We start from the raw sequence: 15860 nt of genomic DNA, 5'->3' as shown, positions 1-15860 counted from the left end.
AGATATAACAATTGTAGATACATATGGATAGTATAGTATATGAAAACTACTAAACATGTAACCTTTGAGAAGGTAGTAACAAATTTACATTTGGATCAAGCACATAAGAAGGCAAAACTCTTCTGCTTACTCTAGGGGGGAAACATTTGAAGAGGTCAGCCAGGTGCTAGGCAATTGCATGTCTAAGAGTTGTTTAGGTAGGATTTAAGCTGATTTTTGAAGGTGGTTTTGTTAGATTGCACCCTTATTTCAAGTGGTAGGGAGTTCCAAATCTTAGCAATGGTACTAGAATAAAGGGAGTCACCAAAACTGTAATGGCTTTTGAAAATTGCAATTAGAGCCTTGTTAGTGGATCTCAGTTATCAGTAATTGGAGTAGTGGGTGATCAAGTCCTGTAAGACTGGAGATTAGGACAGGAGAGGCATAAAGTAAAGCTGAGAGAAAATGGGTTTATGCTAAGATGACTTTACTGTTATTAGTTAGGAAGTTTTTACAACTGTAAAGAGTACCTATTTTTTGTGGACTTTGCTTATAGTTAGAGCTATATGTCAAATGTCATATTGTGGTCATTGATGACTTCTAGTTAGTTTGTGTGACTGGAAAGATAGGGGTAGTGTCCGATGCAAAAATAGTGAATGGGTACTGTTGCTTTAGAGAGATGAAAGAGCATAAGTTGGGTTTTTTAAGGATTTAGTATTAGTTGGTAGTTTGATAGCCAGGTTTCGATGGATGTAAAGGCTTCTTTGGTTTTAATTTGTAGCTGTTGGAGAGTGGGGGCAAAACAGATTAGGGTGGAGTCATCAGCATATTGAATCAGGTAAGCTAGAGTTGTGGTTTGTGCAGGTTATTTGTGAATATAGTGAAAAGTAGGGGTCCAAGAATTGATCTTTGGGGTACTCCTAGTTTCATAGGAAGAAGTGGTGAAAGGAAGTGTTTCCATTGAATGGTTTGCTGGCGCTGAGGGAGGTTGTCTTGAAACCATAATAGTGTGGAGTAGTTAGTTTTAGTTCTGAGAGTACTGTTAGCAATTTAGTATGGGAGAGTGAATCAAACGCTTTTGATAGGTCAAGGAATACTGCAGAAACTAGTTGGCCATTGTTGCATTGCTGATTTACTAGGTTACTAAATTTGATGAGTGCAGTGATAGGGGTCTATATTATAATCTCGAAGTTATGGAACATCGAATACAATATGGTCGACACCATATTATTGAAGTTCTGTAACTTCGAAAATGAAAAAAAAAATTAAAACTTCAAATGCTTACCCTAATGGGTTTAAACAGGGGGGCAAGTCCCCCTGCACGCCCCACACCCTCCGCTACTTAAATATACCAACTCAGAGATCGCACTTTAATTTAATGTAGTATGGTGCGGAAAGGGAAGATTTCCCTTTCCTGCACTGTAGAGCTATCTTGGAGTTGGTATATTTAATTAGCGGGAGGGGTGCAGGGGGGCTTGCCCCCTGCCTACACCTGTTGTTGTTTTTTTGTTTGTTTTGAATTTTTTTATTACATTTCGATTGTTTAATGGTTCGAAGCATAAAGTTTGATGTTTATACATTTGATCCATTAAACAGTCAAGATTATAATATAGACCCCAGTGGTAGTACTATGATTGGGGCAAAATCCATTTTGAGTTTCGGCAAGAAGATTGATGGAGAGAAAATATTTTAGGATCTGGGTACAGATGCCTTTCTCAAGAATTTTTGCCAATGGGGACAGTATAGCTATTGGGTGATAGTTAGCTAGGTTGGCTGAATTGCCACCTTTGTCTATTGGTATAATGTGAGAGATTTTCCACAGAAGTGGCACCTTTTGTTCAGAAACTGAACTGTTAATGATTATTGAGATTGGGTAAGATATGGTTTTGGCAGCTAATTGAAGGAATTTGGCAGGTAGTTTGTCTGCTGCGAGGGTGGTGGGTTTAAGTTTGGTTAGGTGTCTATAGATGGTATCAGTTGACACTGGTTGAAGGGTGAAGGTGTTAAGATTATTTGATGGGTTATTTAGTATTGTGGGGGTTGAGGAGGGTGGGTCTGTTGACAGTTTTAGTATAGAATTGGTAAAGAACTCATTAAATTGGGTTGCTGTGTTTACAGTGGTGGTATCTATGTTAGGATGTGGAGTCTCTGATTTGCCTTGTTGGAGAATATTGTTTACAGCAGCCCAGAATTTTTCTGGGTTGGCATTGTGCTTAGATTGGATTTCATTATAGTATTTATTTTTGTCGACTCTGATTTATTTTTTTACTTTGTTTCTCAGTTCTAAAAATGTTTGCCTGTTAGGAATAGTTGTGTTTTTGCACCAGGTGTCCTATGCTTTGTCACTTTGTCTCATAATTTGTCTTCTTGGTAAGCCATGAGGCGTAGATGGTTTTAGTGCGGATTTGTCTTGAGAATGCTTAAGAATGTAGAGTTGAACTATTCAACTGCTTCATCTAGAGGAAGTGTTAAAAGGGGAGACCAGTTAAGAGTAATTCAGGGCTGTAATGAGTTTGTCAGCTCTGAAGTTTTTAGTGTATCTCATGTGTTTGAGAGAACTAGTTTTAGTGGGTTTCATTTGTTGTCTGATAAAAAAGTTTGGGAGGTGGCTGCTTAGAGTGTCAGGTAGTGTCCCATAGTTCTGAGCGATAGTTGGGCGATTGGTGAGTATCCAGTCTAAAATTGATTCTTTTTTTAAGCTTTGTCTATCCTAGTAGGGGTTTGTATAAGTTGTGAGAAACCGTAGCTGTTAATGTGAGTTAAGGGACAGAGTGAGTTGAGTGAGGTCCACTCTAAATTGAAGTCTCTCAGAATCACTGTTTCGTGGGGAAGGGCTTCAGTGGCCCAGTGGATTAAAGAGTCTAGGGCTTTGATGTTATCTCCTGGAGGGATATATGATCCTAGAATGTTTAGTTGTTTTTGTGTAGTTACTCTTATCTTGGCGAGTAGGATCTCGGCATTATTAAATGCAGGGATTTCTGTGTTGAATATCTCAACATTAAGGGTGTTTTGGTATAGGAGGGCAACTCTGCCTCCTCTTTTAGATGTGTGGTCTTTTCTTAGCATGCTATAGCCAGGGGGAAGAATTTCTTCATTTTTAATGTGTGGTTTAAACCACGTTTCTGTGAGGAAGATGATGTCAGGGAAGTATTTTCTTAGTATGCTATAGCCAGGGGGAAGAATTTCTTCATTTTTAATGTGTGGTTTAAGCCACGTTTCTGTGAGGAAGATGATGTCAGGGAAGTATAGTACTATAGATGTATGGAGCTCAGTGATTTTGTTAAGGATACTTTTTATATTATGTTATTATTAGTATGTTGGATGTTTTCTTGAGTAATGGTGGTGCTAGACTGAGTCTGGTGATTAGATGTTTTAGTTAGTGGACCACGGTTAGGGTTGATATCTCCACTGCATAATAAACGAGAGGAAATGTTTATTATAGTTAGGTATTTTGAGAAGGCTAAGTCAAACTGTACAGATAAGCTAGATTTAGTTTGATAAAGGAGGAGTTTGTAGGGGTGTAGTTCATTGGTGGTGTGGTTAAAGAGTGATGGTCAGATGAATAGGTGATAGGTAGCGAATTTTGGAGATAAGGTTGAGGTGGAGTGACTTTTGTTGGGGTTTGTGATGCTGGTGCTGTATGAGGTTAGATGGGCTGCAATGGTGAGTGCTAATGTTAGCGTTATTTGTAGGGGATACATGTTTTGATTGTTAGAAGTGGCAGGAGTGTATAGGGATAATCCTGAGGAACATGCAGGGGCTCTGGTGGAGTCTTGGTAGCTTAGGTTGTAGTTAGTTTATGTAAGGGGCAGTACTGTGTAGAGTGTGTAATATGAGAGCAGAGTTCTTTTGGGGTGAAGAAAAGTAATTTTGATTTGTTGCAGTTTTGTATTTTTTTAAATAAAACAGAAAGAAATCAGAAGTATATAATAAGGAGAAAGAAATGTTCCCAAAGGGATCTTATCTGGGTCGGGAGCTGTAATTCACCAATACAGGCTGCTAAGGAGATTCAACTTTGTGAGTCCTAAAGCTGGTAGTAAAAGACTGAATATCTGACTTTCTGTGGCTGGGGTTAGACATCCCCTGATGGGAAGTGCTTAGCCAATTCTCTATCAGACAGAGTCACAGGAGGAGATTCTGAGTCATGGAAAACTGCCAGTATCAGTTTGTCTGCAGGCACAGAACACATATGCCTCCAAGACAGTGTCAATGATGAACATCTTTTTAAACCAGAAGGCTTTGGACACCTTGTGTTTCATGGAAAAGGACCTTTGAGATATCTCAGAGCACACTCCCATGGCAAACTGTTTCTTTCCTTCTTGTTCTCTCTTCTAAAGTTTTTTTCTACCTTAGTTCCAAAGAGGGAGCACCCATCATAAGGGGGATTTACAAAGCATGCATTGAAATTGCCCACAAAGTCAAATAAGTGCAAGCAGAAATGACATCTCATGGGAATGCTTGTGTCTGCTGCTGTCACCACTCCATCTACTGCATTATGTATTAGTTTTATGGAAAGAAATGGAAAGAGTAAGCACAGAAGCCACCCAAGACTCTATATATTCAAGAGCTTTGGAGGTGGCTGCCTGCTGTAGGTCTCACTGGAATCTTGTTATATTCCTCAGGAACTTTAGTACTTGGAATGAAAATGTACCCAAGGTGTAAACTTGCTTCCCATGAGGTCCATCACTCTAGACTCCTTATTAATAGGATTTGCCATCAAACGTTCTTCACAAAGTTCATATTTGGCATCTGTTGCCACAATAATAGAGTCCACCAGAGGACCTCTGCTCCAGTGGTATCTGTCCTTAGGCAGTCTCAAAATCTTGTCTAGCTTCCTCAGTACACATTCAGCTACATCCATTTCCTGCTATACCTTTTCTGCCACAAGGTCCATCATGTGGATGGTAGGAGGGAACCACACATTAAGTACAGGGGAGAGGTTTGAATGCCTTAAAGAGAACCTTCTCATTTGGGAAGGGGGGGGGTTGGTGGGCCAGGTATCCCATCTACCTCGTTAACTCTAAGATTTCATCAAATCTGATTCTTCTGGAGGGGAGAGTGACAACCCTTAACCTTCAGTGAGGTCAGTTCCAGGTGTGAGAGATTCTGTGTGGGAATCTGTCCTTCCTCTTGTACATGTGTCTTCAGGGAGGCTTCAGAGCAGAATCTTCTGAAAAGCCAGAAGAGTCCTTGGGTTCTTGATGAAGGGAGGGTTTGAGACATTCAGACTGCTGTGTCCATAGGTTTAAAGGTAAAGGTCCATGATCTCATATGGAACAGTGTCAGTGGGTAGAGCTGAAACAAGAGAAGCATCCTCTGATAGCATTGTCAGCTTTTGAAAAACTCAAAAGGTGGGCCAGAACACTTTGGCCTCAAGGACTCAGGTCTTTGCACCATATCCACTCCAGCAGAGATAGAATGAGATGGATCAGAGTGGTTGCCTTGAATGCCAAGGACTCCAACATCAAGAATGGCAGTGAACGAGTCAGCACCAAAAACAGAGCTGAAGACTTGAACTTGAAGAGTGAGCATCGAGTCACCTTCATCGCCAACAGAATTAACATTGATTGTGTCAGTCACTACAGCATTAACACCAATGCATCAGACCTGACCAATGCCATAGGAGGGTCCACAACAAAACCGTCAGCTCTGATACCTCTGTCACCCTACATTTAAAATGTCTTGAGCCTCTGAGTACCTTGTGCATTACTCCTTTATGCTTTGTGCTTTATCTCATGCTGCTGCTGCCCCTCATATGCTTTCTATGCTATTTATTTATATGGATCACAGTGGTGCTCTTTGGTGTAACCCACCTGTCATGTAACATCTTCAATGTACATTGCAGGCTACACGCTAATACAGCAAACAGCGTTACCTTATATTCAATCCACAGTCCTTCACCTGCTCCCACTAGCTGCAGCTCATAGTACTCATTTGTAGGGTGCACAGTACCACTCTTCTGTGGGCAATACTTTTTATGATGTACCTGAGTACTTTGTGATTTATTTAGGTTTTAGGGCAGGGACTGCTGCCGTTGTTTGCCCCCCCTCCCCATCTTCCTTGTTGCACCACTCATATGCAATGTTGAGTGCATGGTATACAGAATGGTTTTGCTGTGTATAATTCAGTCCATTTCCTGCTGCACACTGAGCTCTGAGCTCACAGATGCATAGGTGAAGAAAGCACAGGTGTCTTTTTCTGAGTTACACATCTGTCAGATCTATACATAGTTGTCATACACATTACTTTTCATGCACATTGCAAGTCAGACTTTTAGCCTGATCCTTAAATAAGGACCTTTGTTTGCACCTTTTCAGTTAGCTTGTTGTATATATCACTGTATGGGCACTAGTACTTCAGCTGCAGACTGACCATGGATCTAGATAGAGGGTAGCATAAGATGTTTCTTCGGGTCTATATTATAAGCTCGAAAGCTTAAAGGAGTGAACACTTTTTTATCAAGCTTTAAACATCAAAACTAAATAGCAAAGACACAGAACAGTGATTTTTTTCCCAGGGAAAAAGAATCAGTGAACCATTTTCAGGACTTTGCCATTTCTTCCACTGTGGTGCAATCTCGGAGTTGGTATATTTAAGTAGGGGGGTGTGGGAGGCACAGCCCCCCCCCCACATCAGAGGATGTGGGGGGCAAAGCCCCCCACTTTATTTTGTGTTTGCATTTGTTTTTTTTGTTTTGTTTGTTTTTTTTACAGAGCAGCGATTTTTTTCCCCTGGGAAAAAAAATCACTGTTCTGTGTCTTCGCTATTTAGTGGTTTCGATGTTTACAGCTTGATAAAAGAGCGTTCGCTCTTTTAAGCTTTTGAGCATATAATATAGACCCTGTTTCTTCTAGAGGTCTGCCCCTGAGGAGTCATCTCCATAATTTTAGTCTGGTTCTGTTATACTACACAGATAACAGACTTTCTGTTACAAAATGTTACTGGATATTGCAATTCAGCATATTTTCCCTAAATGTTGCACATGTGGAAATTTACAAGACAAGACTCAGTTCAGACATGGAGCATAGTTATACATGCAACTGAAAACATTATTGTTTTCCATTTATTTAAATTGTGTGGTGCTAGTACAAGTGCAAAGAAGTGTGAAATAATAGCCCAGTATATATTTTTTTAAATGTAACTTCTTTGGCTTCTAACACTTCTTATGTAGGAGTAAGCATGTGGTGAACAGTGGAGCCATGCATGGTGTAGATATTCATGTTCCATCCCACATTTTCATACGGATTTTCTCTGTGTACTGCTACTAAGATCTCACAACTTAACTCCTAGCTTCTACTAAGAGTTACTCCAAAGCATAATTTTATTATACCCTTCCCTACAGGAAGGCAAGCAAACGCTGTCCCATTTCTCCTGGCAACATTTCAGTGCCGGAGATGTTACATAATCTCAAGTCACTAGGAGTGACAATAAATGCTTCAGCTCTATAGCAATGGATCAGCTTTGAGAAAATCCAATGTATTGCTGCTGGACATGCCATTTCCAATGGATCTCCTTGATAGACTCAGCTGTTTAACTTGCAGATCTACAGTGGATAAAAAAAGCGTACACACCCCTGTTAAAATGCCAGGTTTTTGTGATATAAAAAGTGAGACCACAGTAAATCATTTTAAAACTTTTCCCACCTTTAATGTGACCTAGAACCTGTACACTTCAATTGAAAAACAAACAAATCTGTTAGGGGAAAAATATAAAAAGTAAAAAAGTACAATAAGCTAATTGCAAAAATGTGCTCACCCTTAAACTAATACTTTGTTGAAGCATCTTTTGATTTAATTACAGCATTCATTTTTCTTGGGTAAGAGTCTATCAGCATGGCACATCTTGACTTGGCAATATTTGCCCACTCTTTCTTGCAAAAGCACTCTAAATCTGTCAGATTGCAAGAGCATCTCTTGTGCATAGACCTCTTCAGGTCACCCCACAGATTTTATATTGGATTTAGGTATGGGCTCTGGCTGAGCCATTCCAAAGCTTTAATTTTCTTCTGCTGAATCCATTCTTTTGTTGATTTGGATGTATGTTTAGGACACTGCTGTGTTGAAAGATGAAATTCCTCTTCATCTTCAGCTTTCTAGCAGACGCCTGAAGGTTTTGAGCCAAAAGTGACTCGTATTTGGAACTGTTCATAATTCCCTCCATTTTGACTAAAGCCCCAGTTCCAGCTGAAGAAAAGCAACTTCAAAGCATGATACTGCCACCACCATGCTTCACTGTGGGTATAGTGTTCTTTTGGTGATGCAAAGTGTTGTTTTTGCCCCAAACGTACCTTTTGGAATTGTGGCCAAAAAGTTCAATCTTGGTCTCATCAGACCATTACACATTTTCCCACATGCTTTTGTGAGACTTGTTATATTGTTTTGCAAATTTTAGCTGGGCCTGGATGTTTTTCTGTGTAAGAAAAGGCTTCCGTCTTGCAACCCTACCCTATAGTCCAGACATATGGAGAATACGGGAGATTGTTGTCACATGTACACAACCAGTACTTGCCAGAAATTCCTGTGGCTCCTTCAGTGTTGCTTTAGGTCTCTTAGCAGTCTCCCTGACCAGTTTCTGTCTTGTCTTTGCATCAATTTTGGAGGGACATCCAGTTCTTTGCAACATCACTGTTGTCCCATATTTTCTCCACTTTTTGATGACTGTCTTCACTGTGTTCCATGGTATATCCAATGCTGTGGAAATTTTCTTTACCCTTCTCCTGACTGATACCTGTCAACAATGAGATCCCTTTGATGCTTTGTAAGCTCTCTGCGAACCATGACTTTTTCTGTAGCAGGCTATTGAGTATCAAATGTCAGGAAAATCCTACTAAGACAGCTGAACTTTATTTGGGGTTAATCAGAGTCTCTTTAATTGGTGGCAGGTATGTACCCAAGAAGTCTGAATGCTGTAATTAAATCAAAAGGTGCTTCATCAAAGTATTAGTTTAGGGGTGTGCACACTTATGCAACCAGCTTATTGTACGTTTTGTATATTTTATATTCTTTCCCCTAACAGATTTGCTTGTTTTTCAATTGAATTCTATAGGTTATAGGTCACATTAAAGGTGGGAAAAGTTTTGAAATTATTTATTGTGATCTCATTTTTTTACATCAAAAAAACTGGCATTTTAACAGAGGTGTGTACACTTTTTTATAATCACTGTATTAAAAATTAAAATAAAATAAAGCATTATTAATGACTGTTTTTCCTGGCTACTGAAATAACTGACTTTTGTGGATTGGCATTATACCATAGTAGTTAAAGAAATAAACTGCAAAGTATATCATTCAACGGGTCTATATTATAACATCAAAGTTTAAAAACATTGAATGTTATAATATCATCCCCATTCAATCAAAACACCAGAAAACCGAACAGTCAGAATAGCAAATTTTTTTCCCAGGGAAAAAAATTGCTGTTCCGACAAACATACACACAACTCACGCACACCAAAATAAATAATCCACACACATACACTTCACGAAACCCTACACTAAACCAAACAAACACCACTAGCTACCCACTTAGCTTAACCCAACCCTAACCCTAAGGTCCCTAACTATCGCACACTCACCTTACCCACTCCCTAACCCTAACTCACCTACCCTACCCTAACCCTCACGTCCACACAATCGCACATTTACCTGACCCGTGCCATAACCCTAACTCACCTAACCCATGCCCAATCGCACACTCACCTTCATTCGCACACTTACCTTAACCCAGTCCTTAACCTTCGCTCCACAGTTGAGGAAATAGCAAAGCTGCAGAAACGGCTCACTGAATACTTTCCCTAGGAAAGTATTCTGTGTTCTGCAGCTTCGCTATTTCAAGCGTTCGCTCTACTGGGTTCGATATTATAACATTCAACGTTTTTGAACTTCGATGTTATAATATAGACCCCATTCAACAGAATGCAATTTCAATGTTTAAACCCCATGCTCTATAGTTCTGTGGCTTTAAATAAGTCACTATGCTATTATTTGTAATTATCTCCCTTTAGAAAATGCACTCAAGTCTAATGGGACATAAAGTTGCCTATTATCAGCATCTATTCTAGATAGCTTAAATTAAAATATAAAAGCAAACCCAAGTTCAGTAATGTTATCCTTTCACTGATTAATTATCCAATTTTAAGATAACTCATTTCATAATAGCTATGTTCATGAATGATTCAAAATATAAATGCTTATTATTTAGCAGGAAATGAAAATAATCAAAATCAACTTAAAAAAATAAAGCAAACTGAAGGAGAATATGTGCAAGGATGGAATAAATTAGTAGCAAAATGAACACATTAAAATGTACTGAGAAGCCTAAGAACTGCTTTTTTAGGGAAACTGTGGCATGCACATCATTGGGGATTGACTGTTAGTGAACTACATTTAGCTTGGTGGTGAAATATGAAATGAATCCTTAGAAGAAATGCTGTGAACTAAAATATAATGTTAAGTAATGAAGCACAGAACTTAGAAAATAGAATTATTAAAAGTTAGTCAGCATTTGCCTGGAAGAAACTGTAACTTTCTATTATAGGTAATAGTTGTACACCTCTATAGATGGTTGTATCACCACATAAATTACATGCAGGCATTATGTATAGACTTGTATATATTTACTAATGATGTATTTATTCTAGTATTCATGACTGTTGACTTAATTTTGTAAATTAAAATATTGTCGTGTTTTGGACTTTCTCATCAATGATTGCTCTCAAATGTAACTATTTTAACAGGATTATTAAAATATAATATTTTTCAATTCATTTTGCAGGGTCAGAACCTAGCCGGTATAGAACAACTAAAAGTGGAACTTCCACACCAACAACACCAGGATCAACTGCTATTACCCCAGCTACTCCACCAAGTTACTCTTCCCGCACACCAGGCACTCCAGGCACCCCACGTTATCCAAGGACTCCCAGAACACCCGGTACACCCAAATCTGCTATTCTTTTTCAAACTGAAAAGAAGGTAGCAGTTATTCGCACTCCTCCTAAATCCCCAGGCACCATGAAACAGATGCGTGTCCTCAGTCAACCTCTCCCAGATTTGAAGAATATCAGAGCAAAAGTTGGATCAACAGACAACATGAAGTATCAGCCCAAAGGAGGACAAGTAAGGCTTTGAAATAATTATACTTTATTGGGATTTTATCCTTTCTTGAAGGTAGATGAATGTCTCTTAACACACATGCATTACCAGCATTGTAAATGCAAGTTATTAGAGTCCAAAGGTCTGGCAGAACAGTTTGGTACTCAGCCAGTACTCAAGAAAAAAAGTAAGGTGTCACTTTTAAATTTGAATTTTAAACCTTACAGTGCAAACTGAGTTGCTAAATATAATGCATGCAATAGTGAAATTAGTGTAATTGTGCAAAAAGTTGTTTCAGTGAAGTACGCTTTGTATATCTAATTCATTGGAAAAGCACCTCTAGGCCTTTGAGGCCCTTCTATCTCCTTGATAGTAAGCATTTCAATGCACTGATAGCACTAATGAGTTAATAAAAATATTTTAAACTGGGAAACTGTATGGACTTTTTAACACAAGGACTAGAAATTCATCCAGGACTTTTGGGAAGAGTCCATCTCCTGTAGTGACCCAATGAGTAGTTGCCACCATCAACAGTTTACTGGGCAAACAGAGAATGGAAGTATACCAGTAATGAACTGAGCTTTAGATGGATTGCTTTTTCCACTGTATTCAGATAAAAATAAAAGTTTATTTTAGACTTTTATCAAATTCATAGACAACTGCTCCTTTTCACTCAGCAGAAGAATGATGCTTGCTTTCTTTTGTAAGCCAATGCCCACTTAGTGGAACGCCATGTTTTGTTCTGTCACTTTAATATCAGCACAAACAACTGCAGCCAGATGGTCTGAAGTTTTTTTATTGACATATTTAGTACATCAGCTCTTGGTTGTCACAGGTAATGGGCTTTGGTATTGGTTGTCAAATACAGAGGACCAGGGAAAGATGACTTCAGCTGTATTGTTTGTTTCCACCTTTCCCATTTCTCCATGTTTGTGCTGCCATGAAGTTAGTATGTTTAGACATTATGGGTGTGAGTGCTTGCCTTCACATCAAAGGGTTAAAGGGTTTGGTAAGCTGCAAGCTTAACTTCTGAGTTAATGTTCACTGTATTAATATAAAGATTTGTTTAGATTTGTTCACTCACGAATGTTTCATATATTAAAGAATTATATTAGACAAAAATATACGTTATCAGATGTGACCATAGAAGTCACACTAAATCACAAGAAGGTTATAGCAATGTTCCAGAAACAATATAAAAGAAATATTTATTTATTTTATTTATTTATTTATTGACATTTGTTAACTGGGTTACTCCAACTGGGATTTTGTCCCATTTTCAGTGGAGACCCGAGGAGAAAAGCTCCAGAAAATACAATATATAATTACAGTACAAGAAAAACAAGTATTACAAATAATAATAGTAAGCAATAGAAATAAACAACTACATGTGAAGATTATAATTAAAAAAGAGAAAATAAATTTAAAAATTTAAAAATTTTAATTTTTTTTTTTTTTTTGACAAAATTAAATTCTTTGTTGCTGAACAATGGGGGAGAGTCAAGAGTGTCAGTAGGATCTACTGAGACTGATGTGGGTGTGGGGGGAGGGGAGAGCTAAGTAGGGTCATTATAGCAGGGACAGGTTCTGGAGTTGAATAAATGTGTCTTCAGTTCTTTTTTAAATAGTGGAGTGAGAGAGATATATCCAGGGGAAGTCTATTCCAAGCTTGGGCCACAGAGTGTTTGTAGAGTTGCTTACCTATAGACCTATTAGGGTGGTAGATATTGAGCAATTGCTGATTTGAGGTGCGGAGAGATCGAGAAGGGGTATAGATAGAAACAAGGAGAGAGAGAGATGGACAGCAGAAGGGTTTAAAGAGCATAGAGTGCAGCATGTGAAATTGGTAGAGATGCAGCAGTTGTGGGAGCTCCAGCCATTGTAGAGACTTTAAGGCAATACAGTGGTGCGTGTTGTTTGGGGAGTTAGTAATGAATCTGGCTATTTTGTGGTAGGTTTGTTGAAGTTTGTTCAGGGTAGTAGTTTGAATATTTGTGAGAAATGGGGTGGCATAGAGGAGAGAGGGGAGGAGAATTGCTTGTCCAAGGGTGAGTCTAGCCTCAGGAGTGAGGTATTTTCTGTTCCGATATAGCAGACCTAGTTTCTGATGGGTTTTTTTTATGCATTGCTATATATGTTGATTGAATTTTAGTTCATCATCAATGATGACCCCTAGGAGTTTAGTGTGGGTGTCAGGTTGGATGGCTGTATTATTACAAGACTTAATAATAAAGGATGATCTATGTTGAGCAAGAGAACGGGGGAGGAAGAGCAAGAGTTTGTTTTTTTTGGGATTGAGGATTAGTAAGTTTTTTGAAAGCCATTGTTCGATGGAAAGTAGAGCTTTTTGGGTTAGAGTGTGTAGGTCAGAGATGTTGTCAGCTGTAGAATTAATAGTGGAGTCATCAGCGTATTGTATGAGAGATAACTGATTGCAAGAGGTGAAAGAGGTCATTGGTGAAGATGCTGAATAAAAGGGGGTCTAAGACGGAAATAAAACAATATTTTTCAAAACTTGGTGCAGTGGAGACATAGATCTCATAAAGCTTTGGACAGTGAGATATCTCCTTCAGTTGGTTTATATGGTAAGATACAAATTGCTGTAATTTAAAAGTTAAAAGTTGTTACACTGAAACGTATTTGATGACAGTAATAGCACAAAGTGTTATGAAAGCGATAATGGCTTTAGATCTGGCTAAAAGTGAAGATGTGACTTTGGAAGCAGAGATGGCAAATAAGATTAATCAAGAGGGTTGTCCATCTGAGATTTAACAAAAAGACCAACGGATGACTATGAAGCTTTGTAAGAAAGCCATCAGGACTGCATTTGAAGGCATAATGTATGATTAAAGATATTTTTTAAGACCTCAGGTGTGGTATGCCATACAAGTGGTATCTTATGAAGTTGACCATGGTGACTTTTAAATAAAGTATGGTGTCATCTTGCCAGAAAAGCAAAAAAGTAGCTGAAGTTCTAAAAAAAAGAGTGTGGAAATTTATGACAAAATAGTATATAGCAAGCAATGGTTCCTTTGGAAATTACAAGAAGAAGGAGAAATTTGAGAGTGAACAATATTCTAGAAGGTGAGAAAGGAGCAACTTGTTTGAACTGTGTGAAACAAAGATGGCAGTCTAGACTGATTTTACTAGGACATCACAAGGCTTAAGAAAAGCATCCAAGTTGTCTATTGATACCTGAACAAACATATGGCAAACCGAGGATAATTTTTGTTTACCTCATTTATTTGTTTGAAACAGTGCAAGAACTGTGGCAAATGTAGAAGCTTCAGAAGAAATATACAGTAGCTCAACATGTTTACAAAACCACAATTCAGCATAGCTTGCAGCTTAAAGTACTGATTAAAGAATGTTGATGGTGAAATATTAAATACAAATTGAATTTTCCTGCTGTTTTGAAGAATGTTTCCAACTGGCATGCAACTGTCCATTAATGCAGAGTCAACTATTGACAGATTGCCTGAAAAGCAAACAAGTGCTAAGATTAATGCAAAGTCAGCAGTTGACAGACCACACAGAAGAAGCATAGCTAAAAGATCCCAGTAAGACTGTTGATACTTCGGTGAAATATGAAAATTAATGGAAAGAACAGACTGATCAAGAAGGGGAAAGAGATTGTTAAGGTTTCCCTGGATAATCTGCAGTGGTCTGAGAGATATTACTTCTGTGCAACAGGTTAGACTTACTAATAAATGTGCTTTTGATCACGTAAGTTTAGGTTCTACTACCTGGATTTTTCAATGTTAATTATATTTCTGTACCAACAGCTGCAAATAATTAAAGATTTTTTTTTTGTGTTCCAACAATGTTTACTTTCAGACATGGAAATGATGTAGCTTTAAACAATCTGAAACATTATATGGTAAGAAGCTTTATGTACTCAATGAATGAGGTGCCTAGTACCATTACTTAAAAGTGTAACTACTGTTTAAAAGGTTTATTTTGACATTATATTTTTGAGCAACAGGTTCAAATTTCTCTTGTGTAAAGATGCTTACTGTTAATGTGTTGGGATTTTTTAGATGACTCACTGTTAAACAGTTTTGAGTGCCTTTTGTATGTAAAAATGTAGACCATGTAACTTAAGCATATCTGTACACAAATATGCTTAATTTTACAAATACTAATGCATGAGGAAGTTTCATTATTAAGATGACAGCAGTATACACTTTCAGTGTGGGGGTTGACTGAATTCTTTCAGGAGAAAATATTACTGCTGTGTCAAAGGTTTCATTTTTATACCACTTCAGTCTTGAAACATTGTTTTGTACTTCTCAGTTTAAATGTATTTACTATTAATTAACCAAAAGGATGAGTTATCCAAGTCATTTTCGCAGGTGTTATGGGAACATTTATGTCAAATGTTTTCTAAATATTTCAAATAAGACTGGACATAGATGTGGGCAATACTGTAAAATTTAACATTTCAAGAAGTTTCATACTGAGATGGTAGACCCACTTTCTATAGATTATTTTGGTATTGCTGACTTAAAATTGATTTCATAATTTTTATTTTGAGATTACTATGTAAAAAGAGGCTATTGAAAGATACAAAGGTATACTTATGTAGCCTATTGTTAAAAACAATGAAACTGTGTACATCATTTAATACAAATAACGTGACACACATAATATGAGTCAGTGTTTAGGTTTTGACAATAGTGAGAGGATTTGAGAGACTGCATGGAGATCACTTTAGTTCATTGCTAAAATTTAAGCTGTGAGGTGAGTGGTTATCATATTCTTACTTATATTTTTATCATTGTCAAT

The 15860-nt window shown here is 37.9% G+C and overlaps 1 protein-coding gene across 8 annotated transcripts in view; it reads left to right on the top strand.

The window, feature by feature from the left end:
• Positions 1–15860, top strand: part of MAP2 (microtubule associated protein 2) — a 1383589-nt gene that overhangs the window by 1226120 nt on the left and 141609 nt on the right. For all 8 annotated transcript variants that reach the window (XM_044060515.1, XM_044060520.1, XM_044060517.1 and 5 more), the window contains one exon: positions 10753–11096. In XM_044060515.1, coding sequence (XP_043916450.1) covers positions 10753–11096 — 344 coding nt within the window. The remainder of the gene's footprint in view (positions 1–10752; positions 11097–15860) is intronic.

This window comes from Protopterus annectens, chromosome 2.part0, assembly GCF_019279795.1.
Source record: "Protopterus annectens isolate FY-2018-M chromosome 2.part0, PAN1.0, whole genome shotgun sequence".
Taxonomy (NCBI): Eukaryota; Metazoa; Chordata; order Ceratodontiformes; family Protopteridae; genus Protopterus; species Protopterus annectens.
Note: the sequence above shows the minus strand (reverse complement) of the source record. Positions and strands in the feature narration are given on the sequence as shown.